Source organism: Pempheris klunzingeri, chromosome 17 (genome assembly GCF_042242105.1).
Source record: "Pempheris klunzingeri isolate RE-2024b chromosome 17, fPemKlu1.hap1, whole genome shotgun sequence".
NCBI lineage: Eukaryota > Metazoa > Chordata > Actinopteri > Acropomatiformes > Pempheridae > Pempheris > Pempheris klunzingeri.
The window spans coordinates 7,542,618-7,556,604 of NC_092028.1; the positions used below are offsets into that span (position 1 = coordinate 7,542,618).

Genomic DNA, 13,987 nt, shown 5'->3' on the forward strand with positions numbered 1-13,987 from the left:
CGCAGTCAATTATCTTAGCCTAGTGCAAAGACTGGAAACAGGAAGACAGCTACCGTCCAAAGGTAACAAAGTCCACCAACCAGCACCACTAAAGCTCGCAGATTAACACGTTCTATCTAATCTCTTTAGTCTATAAACGGGTGTTAAAGTGGTGGTGGGATTTGGGTGGGACGGTTTCTTGACCGTAAGTTCCTGGAGTCTTGTCATCACTGTGAGGTTGTCGGGGGATAAAGTGGAAAAATATGTTTCCTAAAATCTTGAAACTATCTTAAATATCTATACACTTTGCCTAAATACAGTTTAAAGTTGGCAGATTAAAACCAGCAACTGTCAAAGAACTGACCCTAGTAATAGTAATGATAGTTGTAACAGTTCTTTGTGTAGTATAAACGCTTTCTGATCATCAGTGAGATGCTTGTGCATGATAAGGGTAGAAAACCAACCAGAGTGACAGAGATCTTAATGGTAGATCAGTGTGAAAAGTTGTTTATGCCTCTTAAATCACTAACGTCATGCGTAGAAAACTTTCATTATCTGGAGACGGAAAGCTGCCTGTTAGCGCAGAGTGTTTGACAGCTAGTAGAGCTGCAGACCGATGCTTTGGATGGAAGACATGCTGTTCAGCTTCTCAGAATGAAAATCAAACCAGTTTGCAGCTTCATGATCCTCAACAGACATTTTTACCAGTGACCAGACTCCATATGAAAACTGTATTTGTATTGAGTTTAATTAAGCAAATCCTCTGTTCAGTCTCAGTAGTCTTTCCTCTTCCTTTTGCTCCTAACCAGTCACCTAGTTTACAATGAACCTGCCCTGACCATATTATAGGAAAAAATAATGCTGTGACATATATTCAACATTTCAGATCTCGGACAGTAGGGGTAGTATCAGTTCAGAAACGTGTTCCTTCGTCTGTTTTATATCCCCCTAATTTTACTTAGAGGAGAAATGGTTCTTATGGGTTAAGTGAGTACACAAAGCACCAAATACGTCTTCCTCTGCAGTCCCATTATTGAGCATGGCTGTCGCCTTCGGTCAAAGCCATCTCACCTCATGTTTTTTCTCTTAAATCTCTGACTCGGGTCCAGTGAGATGATGTGCACTAGGCTGGTTGAGTCAGCGAAAAACCTCCTGTGATACAGTTGTAGACGAGAGAGAGACATACTGACAGACAGGATGGTGATAAACGAGTTCACTCCTTCGTTTATCCTTCATTTCCTAAAAGCCTTAGAGTGACTTGTGAGTGGAGGAATAAAGTTTTTTAAAAAAAGAACAAAAATTGAAGCCCTGCGGACCTGAGAGTACACTTCACTACAGTTGAAGCCTGTTTGACGTCAGCTCAGGTCTCACGTTCTTGTGGCCAAGTCTATGTTAAGTAACAAGTTTTCATTGGCAAGGTGCCAGGCTGCTGCAGTCTTTCAGGTCTCTGCACAGTCATGGAGCTGGTCTTTGTTTTCTGGCTTTGGCTAATCTACTTAAAGTGCTTGACATCATACTGGATATACCACTGAGCCTTGGCATGCACTGTAGTCTTCAGTAAGGAGGACGAACAACAAAGAGTTAGACTCTTAAGTTTATTAACAAAAAAATGCTAAACAGCATCACAATAGGGAATAAATAGTTCTGCAGACATAAACCCATTCCTCAATTTTCAATAAATCAGAAACGCAATTAAATCAGAAGGGTCCCTTTCCAGTCTTAGCTCATTGAAACACATTCATAACCCTGCACTTGAGTCTGGAATGGCTTCCTGTCCCACATCTGTGACTGAAGCAGGCTGATTCACAGGATACATTCACATTGGATATGATGCTGTGAAAGCTACAGCTGCTGCAGCATTCAAATCAGTCTGAGGTGCAGTTATGACAAGGTTTCACTTGGTGCCCAAATACTTGGCTAAGTAACTGATTAATAGGAAATGAATAGCGGATAAGATTAAGATTCATCAGGCGATAAGATTGAGAGTCTGCAGCCATGCTAGCGGCTCTGTGCGGCTGTTCTAAGACAGCTGAGCTAATGCTCTCACATCAAAAATTAAAAATGACAAAGCTAACTTGCTAATGTTTGCAGGTGTAATGTTCACCACGTTCATCATGTTAGATCAGCATGTTCACATCTGCTAAACGACAGTGGATGGAACAGAGCCACTGTTCCATGTTATCAGGAACATCATCTATTATAACAGGTCCACGCTATTCTCTGATTTATATCAACGTAAATTTTGATCTTTTAAACAGCTAAGTAACTGGAAAATCTCCCTCCTCTGATAAATTTGGAAACTTATGAGTTTTTTCCCTCTATTTTCTGAGCCCTTATGAACTAGATATTAAAAAATAATCATGAGTCATCAAATGGAAAGTCCAAATCCCACACATCACATGAGAATTTTAGTTCCAACAGATTTAGAGCGGCGCGCAAACAAGTCGCTGCGGCATCACTTGAAATTCATGAAACTAATGTGTAGTGATGTGATGCCTGAAGTTCTTCTCCTGCTGCCTGTCACACATCTCACCTCTCTAAAGGACTGATTGGTAGCAGCATGGCTTTATGATTGCTTTTTGTTTTTCTCTTTGATCGAGGAGTAATTCTTAATGTCTTCCTCTTTTGAACCTGTGTTTTGAGTCTTGCTGATGAAATGAGGGAAATCACAGTGTTAAAGAAGACATGCTAGACTAATAAGATGCACCCCATCCTGAAAGCTCACAGTAGAAATGTACAATTATTGCAGTGAACGAGTGCTACTCCAGTCACAGTAGATCCGCCTCACGATAAATTAGACACACAACCGCACACTCATCCCAGCACGCCATCAGACGAGCACTGAACAAATCACACAACAGCAATATCCAACATTTCCTCAACCAGCCCGTCTACACGCGGTTTTAGATTTGAGACATCCTTCATTTCTCCTCCCTCTCCTCCTGGTTGGTCAGTGGGGTTGGGTGGCCAGTGTTGTGTGAATTGGGGGGGTTGTAGGGACTGGTGGTACGTGGACAGCTGTCTGGAAGAAGTACATCTGCAAAACAAGAGAGAAAAAGAATAACTCTTCGCTAAAGATTAAATGTGTACAGCTGAGGTGAGGCCACATCCACGGGGCTCACTGACCTTACAGACGACCGCCAGCAGCGTGTGCAAAACCACTATGGTTGCCACTGTGGCCACTGCCATAGCCTTGGTGTCGTCACGGACAACGGGCCAGAAGGTGAGCACCAAGACTGAGCCGGAGATCAACATGGCAACCAGGATCAGTGTCCAGCGGAGCCACTCAAATGGAATAATCCACAAAACCTGGAGACGACCAGGTTACAGATTAGTCACTACAATGGTGAGGTTGTGTGGCTAGTTTGGGCTCATGTGAAAGCTGTCAATGTAATGTTATGCTGCTCTGATATGACTGGCATAAGAAAAAATAACAGTGCCCAAGTTCTTTTATGACCTTGGAAACAATAGCTGAGAAGACAATCTCACTCAAGGACAATGATCTGAACAAACACAGGGAGGTTTTGGTGCTGTACACTGCTGTCATTCATTAGGAACATTCAGGAGACTACTCACCGAGGTGGGGATATAGATAAAGAGGGAGTAGCCGTAGACACACACAGTCTCAAGGAAGGAATAGCCTCCAATCTGCCTCTCTGTCCCCTGCCGCCAGGTCAGGAAGCCCCATAAACCAATTGGCACCAGCCAGGCATACATGAAGATCACTACTGCGGCTATCGTCACTGAAAAGCAAAGAAACGAAGCATGACTCAGCAGAACTGTGACAGACTTCCATGAACTGATCGAAGGCCCCGCGGAGGACTGACCTCTATGGAACTGTGGTCTGTAGTGATAGGTAGGGCTTCCCATCTCGGTGAGGAAGTTGGACAAGTTCCCACTGATCGCCACTGAGAACACCAGTGTCACACAGATCCAGAAAGGACCTACACACACACACACACACACACACACACACACACACACACACACACACACACACACACACACACACACACACACACACACATTCATTTATTATACATGCATATATGAGGACTATCATTTCCAAACTTAATCTCCTACCATCTATTACACTAAAACTTTGGATGACTTTTCAACTGCAGAGTTTTCTTCCCAAATACTTTTGATGGAGAAACGGCAGCTCGCAGTCCAGCTGTGTGTTTTGTTTCTGAACGAGGCGGAGTGCAACATCTGTAAACCCAACTATCCTAAAAGTTCAACAAGTGGCTTAACCAGACATGGAGACCACAGAGAAATTCAAATAATTGTGTACGGTTGGATTAACATTATAAAAGGGTCCTTTTAGGATGAGTCTATGGGTCATCTATCATATGTGATCAAAATCAACCATACTGGGTCCACATGGGAGGTAAGCTTAATTGTGACTTGACACAATGGTAGTCCTGCTGTACATATCTTTGGCATGGTTTTGAAGTATAGTTAAACAAAAAACAGAAGAATGTACCATATTGTAATTTTAACATGTCTCCATTGGCTTACCATATAGATCTGGGTTACTCCTAATGTAGTGCTTGATAAAGTTTCTTCCAGGCAGTGGCATCATGGAGCCCTTAACTCTGTCCAGGACCTGCATCACATGACGGGGTGTCAAACGTAAGAACAATGTGTCCTTTGTTGAGTTAGATAGATATTAAGGTTGTATTTGTAGAAAAAGAGCTCAAACCTGCACCGTGTCCACATCGAAGAAAGACTGATAGTACTCAAAGGTCCAGAAGCCACCAGTCGCTTTCTGTCCTCCTAACAGCTGGAAACACAGACATCTTTCAGCTGCTGTCCACTCAAAACATCAAGACTGTTAACCTGTGTCATGGTGAGAGGACACAACACAGACACACCTCTGAACTCTCCTCCTGACCCTCTTCATCCTCTGAAAGATCTAGTTTCACATCCTCTCCTCCTCCTCCTCCTCCTGATGCTGTAGTGGAGGTGTTTGAAGCAGACATACTGAGTGTGGAGGCCCCTGGGTCTGCAGACAGCAGCTCTGCTGCTTCCTCAAACTCTACAGGCACACATGGATGAACACTGGGAGTTAGTAATAACAGTGGTGCACACATAAAGCGTTCTGCTGCAGGGGCCCTAACCACAGAGCCACTTTAATGTAGTCCGGCTCTCTCTGGGTTACCTGCTTCACTCAACATCACAGATCCTGGATAATCACTATCATGTAACTGGTTTTCAACTGGCTCTGTTAACTCTGCATTTACTGATTCAGCTACGACTGTGGTCGTCAGAACCTCAAATGAAGGACTTCAACGAAACAGTGAAGCCTGCAGGAAGAATTCTGTTTAAGTGCAAGCAAAAAGTCACCAGGTGAGTGTTGGAGAACATCAGAACAAGCATGTAATTGTACACCCTACTGTTATAGCCGTGGGCCAAAACGGGCCCGTCAGAGGGTCCTATCCGGCCCACCGGACGACTTTGCAAAGTGTAAAAATGACAGAGAAGAGATTAACTGCTATGTAAAATACTATATTGTTCAGTTCCAGATACCTGTGACCAAATGTTTTCTGCCTTCGTAGATACACTGATCAGCTCGTTCATAATGTTTTGAATAAAGATAGTTCATTAAATGTGAGCATTTTACTACTTGTAAAACTTACTTGTGCTTTTTTTGCACTAAAACAAGGGGGAAAATTTGGAGTTGTCCTTATTTCTGGGTTATTCTGCTATGATTTTAATGGTCCGGCCCACTTGAGATCAAATTGGGCTGTATGTGGCCCCTGAACTAAAATGAGTTTGACACCCCTGATCCACACAGTGCATCACAGTGTTGTACAAACTCCAAGACATATTAAGATGCAGTAGATCTGGTAACATTTCAAGTCAGTCTTCATCATGAAGGATTCTGCCTCAATTCATTCAATATCTGACGAACTAAAGAGGGAAATCATCTTTGTAAAACCTTGTCTGGTGCAGCTTCACCATGCATTCATCGGCAGCGGAGTGAAGGCAAAGACAAGCAGATCGGGGGGGTAAAGGAAAGAGGGCAAAGAAAACAAACACTGTAGCAGAGACATGACAGTCTTTACCCTGGAACTGGAGGTCATTTGGACTGGCCATTGCTTCAGGGTACGAATGGACACCTCATGTAAAACCTAGAAGAAGAAGAAGACTGAGGGGAGACGTTCACACACCACCGTACACATTTGTTGAAGTCTACAGTTAAATATACAGTAATCCACGTTAAGCCCAACCTTTCAGTCTACCTGTGCGTCGTGACCAGAAGAACACAGGTTGAAGCCCACCTGTCCGCCGCAGGGTGTCCCTGATGATGACAATGATGATGGCGTGACAGTGCCCACGAAGTAACACTACCTAAAGCAACACTAACTGCGCACTAACACTCTTGCTCCTCATGCGCCTGAAGAGGTGAATGTATCTACCGTAGATATATGACAACACAGCCGGTGTAGGTTTAGAAAAGACAGGAAAGAACACCACACTGCTAACGTATGCCTGCCATGGCTAGCCTAGCTGCTGTCAGGCTGTTTCTAGTTGGCATGTCTTCCGGTACACGTCACCACGTAAACAAAGCGGTCACGTGAACCTTCCTATTCTTCTTTAAAAAGTAGTTTGCTGATTGAAACATGTCGTTCTGTGTAATGCATTTCCGGTTTACATCAAAATGACAACAGAATACACACTCATCATCATTCGTCATCATTTTGTCTGTAACACACCGTTGAAGTGACACTCAGCGGAACCTTTGCGAGGTCGAGCTTTCTGTCAGAGGATCAAGACCGACACACCTTCTGGGCGCCATTTTGGCTCCACGTGAGCCTTTTCGAAGAGCGGAATGACAGTCCTGCCTGAAGGTGACTGTGCTTGTGAATAAAACCTGTTAAAATGGCTTCGCTGCGTGTTGTGAAGAGGATGTTCTGCGCGGCGGCAGAAACAGCAGCAGCGGCAGCAGCAGCTCCGGTCAAAGGCAGCAGATGGGAAAGATTAAAAAACAGCAAAGCGGGTGAGGAACAGAGTACACAAGTCAGAGTGAGGTTACAGGGACAGCAGCAGCTAGGCATGGACACACATTAGACATGAGTTTACCCTGCTGCCCGCTAATGTAACGTTCGTAGAGGGAAAGCTAGGTGTTATTTGCATTACTAAGAAATGCTGCGCCTGTGTCAAATGTTAGCTTAGGTTTGCCATGCTAACTGTATATGTGCCCTCCATAATGTTGCTGTAACGGTGCAGTAGTGGCTTGGTGTCATCACGTAATGGTTATTTGCATGTTAATTAATGACACAGCAGCTAATAATGACTTACAGGATCTGATCTGATCTGATACTGAAAACCTGAGGATGTTTTGGGTGCCATGAAACTGGAGTTATCACCAACATACTGTCTCCACTCACCTGAAACAACATGATGAAGTTGCATATATACACACACACACACACACACACACACACACACACACACACACACACACACACACACATATGTATGTGTATATATATATATATGTATGCATGTGTGTGTATATACACACGTGTGTGTGTGTGTGTGTGTGTGTGTGTGTATATATATATATATGTGTGTGTATATATATATATATATATATACACACACACATACACACACACACACATATATATGTATATGTGTGTATATATATGTATATATATATATGTGTGTGTGTGTGTATATGTATGTGTATATATATGTGTGTGTGTGTGTATATATATGTGTGTGTGTGTGTGTGTATTACTGTGTGTGTGTGTGTATATATATGTGTGTGTGTGTGTGTGTGTATATGAGAACAGTTAATCAAAAATCTGTCATGTTATTACAAGTTAGAATTTAGAAGTTTGTATTTTTCAAGAAGTAGAGGCCAGGACTTTAATGGAAGTGTTTATATAGATATGCTACTCTTTTAGAGTACATTGTTGAAAGGTTTACATAATGGTACTGACAACTAATTAATAGTAGTAATTATTTCTCTGGTGGTGATGAAGCCAGTGGTGACCATCCTGCATCTCAACACTGGAATCAGCCACCTGAGTGTTTGGTTCACATGACAGATGCAGACTGTGGCTCTGCATGCTTGGCTTCCTGGGGCTGGCTGCACCAGTTTACAAGTTTAAACTAGTTATAATGGAAGTGTTTGCCAAGTACATTAAAAACGGTTGCACGACACAAACTAGTTCTTACAGTTTTGCTTGTTTGTAGTTTTGGAGAGTGCGTGTGTTTAGGACATGATCAGGCCTGAGTGTCCTTCCTTCTGTCTGCAGGTGTGTGGTGTCGCGGCCTGGCCTCTGACTACAAAGAGGCATGTCGAGAGATATTTGTTGGTGCGTGGGAGTTTCCGGTCAAAGCCTCGGTTTATGTGACTCTGCTGGGGGGAGGCTTGGCCTGTTTCTACACAAAACCTGACCAGTCTGCCTTTGAAGCCGCCGTGCTGGAGCGCACCAATCAGCTGGGCTTGTTGTCACCGTGGATCCGCAACGCAACCTCTGACGGCCACCTGCAGAGTCTAGTTAAGCTTCGTAATGAGGGCAGGCTGCGCCATGTCAGCCTGGGTCTTCTCTCTCTGGTCTACCGCGCAGATTACGACCCAGACGCCACGCTGTTCGAAGCCCAGTGCTCCAATCTGTCAGTGCCCTGGAGGGAGGTCCCTCAGAGGATACTAGATGTGGGATTCATCGGCCGCTGGTGGATCCTGGACTCAAAGATGAAGGACTATGATGTGAACGAGGATGAGTTCAAGCACCTGCCAGCACACATGCAGGCAACATTGCCACCCAGTGTTCAGGAGGTGGAGAGGAGCGAGAGGTTGCACAGAGAGTCCTGGTTAGCACTGACTGTGGAGGACGAGGAGGACGAAGCTAATGTAGTGGACAGAAAGGAGGAGAGTGTCACAATGGAAGCAGTGAAAAAGGAACAGACCCTGCTGGAAGCTAAACTGTAGCAGGATAGTTATTCTCCTTTTTCACGCACCGTTGGATTCATCAAACCTGTTTTTAGGTTAGATTTTCAGCTATGAACCTTCCAAACTGTCCACACTAACACCACACAATGCCAAGGAAAGACGAAACACGCAAAATTCTTAGTCATATTTTATTTATTCCAACATATTTTTTGTTTCACGTGGACTGTTTATTCCTACCATGAACCATGTAACAATAAATCTCTCAATTATCTCCTGATGTCTCACCCTTGTTTTACCTCCCCTGTCTCACAAGTCAAATAATATACTGACCTTCAGCTTTTTGGAGTATCCCAGTTATGTGTTTGGCCACGGATCATCACATCCTCGTTTCATAAACCTGAAGAAGCCCTGATCATGGTTTTGAGCGATCCAAATGTTTCCTGGAGTTGTTTGATTGAAACCAGAATACTGTGGCATTTATACATCTGACTCAGGTTTGTGTGTGTGTCATATAGGCAGGTGCTAGTCACTAGTTATTCAGTAAAACAACATTATCACCATCCGATTCTACATTGACATTACATAAATGAATAACTCAGCTGGTACAGAAATGAGAGTGACTAAGGAATCAAGCAAACACTTGGATCTAGTCAATGCACTGACTATGAGATGAAATATTCATATTACAGACTTTTCCCACTGTGGCCATGAGAGACAAGCTCCCACTATCAGAAAGCTGTATATATGATGTGTGTAAAGGGGTTTTCTTCCATGTAAACAACATATTCTGAATATGATCAAAACCATTTACCAGTTAAAGTCCTCAATTCAAACTACTTAGAAATTATAATTAGTAAGTTTGTACTGAAAAGACTCATTCTGCATTAATATTTAGAATCTGCAAATTAACTACAGCTCAAACTAAAGCTGTCCAACGTCGCGGAGTAGAACAGAAGTATAACGTAACAAAATAGAAATATTATTAAATATTGAGTATTAAGAACTTAATGAGTTTAGAAGCAGCAGTGACGTAACATTCGTACCCTGAACATCTCTTGCTAGTGTGTCAGTTCTGGGACAGCCCACAGGAGAGATGCTGCCTTCACTGTCCGAGGGCTTTATGATGGTCATAATGAAGATCATGGGTGCGGCTCAGTTCCAGAGTTCCAACTATGACAGAGTCTCTCTCGGACATTAAGCCGTAATGGGGTCAAAGGTGACTCATGATGTTACTAATGCTGCTCTTGGGCGCTGGCTATCAGATGTCACCTGACGGAAGTCACAGGTCAGGGGCCAGCCTGCGGTTAGCTGCTACTGGATCCCTGTTCAGCCAGTGCGAGGAACCAGTGGTGTTTGGGATGTAGCCACCAGATGGCGCTCTAGTGCAGGCTAATTCTGCATCCCACTAGATTAAAGAAGAGTGATTACATGTGATCAAACGGCAGTAAGCCAATGCATGACTGGTTGGCATGAGTTTGACAATGTGGCAGTGGAGCTGCAGAATCACTGAAACGTCGGTTCTCTGAGGGGACATTGTTTCCTCACAGGGTCTGTTGTGTTCTCACACCAAGTTTCAGCTTTGTTTGCGTTGTGTTTTTTTTTTTTGCAAACTCCCCAACATAAAGGTCTATTCAGTAGCTGCTCTGTAGCTTTGCTTCGTATTGCATGGTATTCCTCAGCAGATGGGATTTGTTAAGTTAGATATTCTATTATAAAGATATTAGATAGATAGATATTATAAAACAATTCTGTTTTTCTGAGCACTTAAAAGGAATAATTTGACATCTTGGGTGATCGTCTCATGTAATACTCCAGTAATTTCCTCCCAAGTATTAGATGATCAATATCACACTTACAGGTTGTAAATATGAAGCTAAAGTGAGCAAGCAATTAGCTTAGCTTAGCTTAGCTTAGCTTAGTTTAGCTTAGCTTAGCTTAGCTTAGCTTAGCGTAACACACAGAATGGAAACGGAAAAATAATTGGCTCTGTCCATCCCCTATTTTTAAAATATTTTTTAACAGTTTTTGAAACAAAAAGACAACATGTTAATCAGGTGTTGGTGACAGATCACCTCTGGACAGAGCCAGACTAGCTGACCGGCTGTAACCTCAGATGCTTCCTGTGCAGACATGAGGGTGGCGTCGGAAGTAAGCGAAAATGCATTTCTTGAAAAGTCAAACTATTCCTATATGGGCGTCTGCGTGGTGGCCCTGAGAGCTCCATGCACTGCAGCTTAAGAAAGCATGCAAATAGACAAAACGCAAGCAAATGAAGAGGACATCTTAACCTAACCTAACCCTGCCTCAGAACAAGCATCATGTCCTGCTTTAGGCAGATCCCTCAGGCCATCCACATACGGCTCTCACTTTCTAATAGCTGCTGTAAAACCAGCATACCTCATAGAAACACTGATCATCCACATTGTAGCTGATGTTTCACTGTAATTACCACCGCAGTTTAATGAGTGAGTGAAAATGTACAAAAAGCTGAATGCACGCTGTTGCTGCTTTGTCTGTCGCCTGCCTTCAGTGTTGCATCCTTTCAAGCTTCCTCCATCATTGCCTTCTGACCTGCTTGACCTCTGCGCTCCCATCCATCCTGCCCCCTCCTCCACACAGACAGGGTGTCTGTCGGCCGAAGGGGTCAGCGAGGGCGGTCACTGTCAGGTGGTGTTTGAGCAGCTTTTTTTTTTCAATGTAAAGACAAGGTTGGCAAGGCGAGGAGCACCGCCTGATTTTCACAAGTACAAATGCCTGTTGACAATGCTGTCTTTAAAGGTATTTACATTTGCCTCCACCTAATGGTCTGGAAGCTCAACTCTGATCTATGTTGACTCTCCTGTGAGGAAATCTTCATGGTTGAATTGAGCGTTACAACAAAATAAGGGAATGTTAATGTTCGTCTCAGTGCTAAAACTGACATCTTGCCTCATGAACACATCAGGCTCATGATGGGACTTTGTTCATTTTCTGTCAGCTACTATCAACGGGGCTGCTAGGTTGGAGTTCAGGGAGGATGCCGAGATTGTCGCTCAACGCTCCCTTTACTTCGACTACACTCGCTCACCCTGAGAAGGCAGAGCAGGAGGTGATGGAGGAGGCAGGGGGAAAAAAAAAACAGCAAAAAAGAAGGGGGTGGGGAGATCTGTCTGGCCACCATGTTGACCTCATTGACCACAGCAGGACCAGGCTCGTATGCACACGCACATGTACGCACAATGACACACACACACACACACTGAGCGACCTAATCAATACGTAACTAAGAAGGGAGGGAGCGTGATGGAGAGAGTGGGGGATAAGTTGCAGAAGATGGAGGAGGGTAAAATGCATGTAAAGGAGGTGGTGTTTGGATGGTGCAAACAACACAAGCTGAGATAAAATATGCTTTTCTACAAATGAATTTGATCAGCTGCAGACAACGATGCACAGAGTTACTGGACTTTGTTTTAATCTTGACATATGTCAGTTCAACACGTGTGAAACACACCATTTCACATGACGTGTGTAGATCTCACAGGAAAACATACATTTCAGCTCATAATATTATGTACATGCGGTTTGCCATATGTGAAACTAATTTTAAAGGATAAAATCTTTAAATCTTCAGCTCTGTATATTTGACCATGATATGTAATTTTCATATATTTCACATGTAACGCGTGAGGCGAAACGTGTGAAAAACACATTTCACATTATGACACATAATACAAAGTATGCTTCATGTGCGATTTGTACATCACCTGAATATATTTCACATGGGATAACCCCACATGCTGTATGCACTTGAAATGTTAAGATATTTCACGGGATGAACTCATCTCCTCACTCCGAATGTACATGTTGTTATATATTATTATTAGTAGTAGTGGTATTATTTGTATCATTATTATTATTATCATTATTATTACTTTTGTGTTTGAAGTTTATTCTTATTCTTTTGGAGCTGTGTGTAACAAAAAGCAATTTCCCCCTGGGGATTATTAAAGGAATTCTGATTCTGATTCTGATAAGCACACATGAAGAATATTTCTCATGTGATAAATGCACATGATACACAGACAGATAAAAGGTTTTCAGATATTTCACTTATAAAATGTACAACAACATCAACATTAAGAGTAAACTGGTGTGGCGAATTCACGTGTTGTTTTTAGGCACATGAAGTATCATATTTATATTAGAATATAAATTTACATAAATGTACATGTGATCGAGGCAAAATGACCCTCAGGATTGTTTGTACACTGTAGGAAACCATACAAATCAATAGAACACACTGTCTGCTGCTTGGGAAACAGCATCTACTTAGAAGATGATAATAACTACAAACAGACAGACAGGATGTGCAGCTGCATCAAAAGGGTTAACTGTCTGAAGTGTGTGTGTGTGTGTGTGTGTGTGTGTTGGGGGTGTCAGTAAGCGTTGCTCTATAATGTCAGTCAGTCTTGGAGTGTGAACATGTTTGAAGGCAGCAGCGAGGGAGGAGGAGGAGGAGATAGCGAAGAGAGGAGTGGAGGAGGGGTGTCTGGTAGACAGAGAGAGGGAGGGAAAGAGAAAAAGAGAGGGGGGAGGAGAGACAAGCCGAGTGTGCACAATATTCATTCAAACTGACAGAGGCTGTGTGTGTCCTGGTTTGCACTTCCCATTGCTCCTCTGTCTCTCTCGACCTCGCTCTCTCTCTCTCTCTCTCTCTCTCTGTCTCTCTCTCTCTCTCTCTCCAGACAGTCTGCAGTTTACAGCAGCAGGAAGAAGACACCGGAGAGGAAGAAAGAAAAGGGAAAGAGTGTGATAAACGACAGACAGGGAAGAGGAAGAGAAACAAGGAGAAGGAAGGCAGTGAGGAAGAGTAGGGATTTAGAGGAGAGGACATGAGTGAAAAATGAGAACAGGATGAAAGAGAGAGTGGTGGCTTTGGCTTTTTTCAATGGGAGGGGTAAAGAAGGAGGAATAGAGATAGAGGAATGCAGAGAAAGAGGGACGGAGACACTATTGCTCCTGCAGAAGAGGATGTTGGGTAAGTCAGCTCGCACCTTTATTTCCTACATTTTTCCAGGTTGGTTGTTATGCATGCGGCAGGGCTCTGATCCCAGA

At 43.2% G+C, this 13,987-nt stretch overlaps 2 protein-coding genes across 4 annotated transcripts; one reads left to right on the forward strand and one right to left on the reverse strand.

Moving 5' to 3' along the window:
• Positions 1–1,555: 1,555 nt before the first annotated feature.
• On the reverse strand, positions 1,556–6,537 carry yipf2 (Yip1 domain family, member 2). 3 transcript variants are annotated; one of them, XM_070847702.1, is made up of 9 exons: positions 6,228–6,537; positions 6,051–6,116; positions 4,857–5,020; positions 4,685–4,765; positions 4,501–4,588; positions 3,807–3,923; positions 3,556–3,722; positions 3,106–3,288; positions 1,556–3,016 (listed from the first exon to the last, which is right to left on the reverse strand). In XM_070847702.1, exons 2-9 carry the CDS (start codon positions 6,079–6,081, stop codon positions 2,930–2,932), a joined length of 918 nt encoding a protein of 305 aa, XP_070703803.1. In that variant the 5' UTR covers positions 6,082–6,116; positions 6,228–6,537; the 3' UTR covers positions 1,556–2,929. The 3 variants fall into 3 exon arrangements, with proteins under 3 accessions (XP_070703803.1, XP_070703800.1, XP_070703801.1); XM_070847699.1 differs by having other exon boundaries at positions 6,216–6,537; XM_070847700.1 differs by having other exon boundaries at positions 6,204–6,537.
• A 155-nt stretch (positions 6,538–6,692) lies between these two features.
• Positions 6,693–9,164, forward strand: timm29 (translocase of inner mitochondrial membrane 29). Its single transcript, XM_070848098.1, has 2 exons — positions 6,693–6,985; positions 8,256–9,164. Exons 1-2 carry the CDS (start codon positions 6,868–6,870, stop codon positions 8,930–8,932), a joined length of 795 nt encoding a protein of 264 aa, XP_070704199.1. The 5' UTR covers positions 6,693–6,867; the 3' UTR covers positions 8,933–9,164.
• Positions 9,165–13,987: the final 4,823 nt, after the last annotated feature.

Coding starts and splice junctions, on each gene's coding strand:
- yipf2 (XM_070847702.1), bottom strand. CDS start 6,081: ATGGCCAGTCCAAATGACCTCCAGTTCCAGG. Junction 3,289..3,555: donor TTATCTATATCCCCACCTCG/GTGAGTAGTCTC, acceptor GGTCGTCTCCAG/GTTTTGTGGATTATTCCATT. Junction 3,017..3,105: donor TGCTGGCGGTCGTCTGTAAG/GTCAGTGAGCCC, acceptor CTTGTTTTGCAG/ATGTACTTCTTCCAGACAGC.
- timm29 (XM_070848098.1), top strand. CDS start 6,868: ATGGCTTCGCTGCGTGTTGTGAAGAGGATGTTCTGCGCGGCGGCAGAA. Junction 6,986..8,255: donor ATTAAAAAACAGCAAAGCGG/GTGAGGAACAGA, acceptor TTCTGTCTGCAG/GTGTGTGGTGTCGCGGCCTG.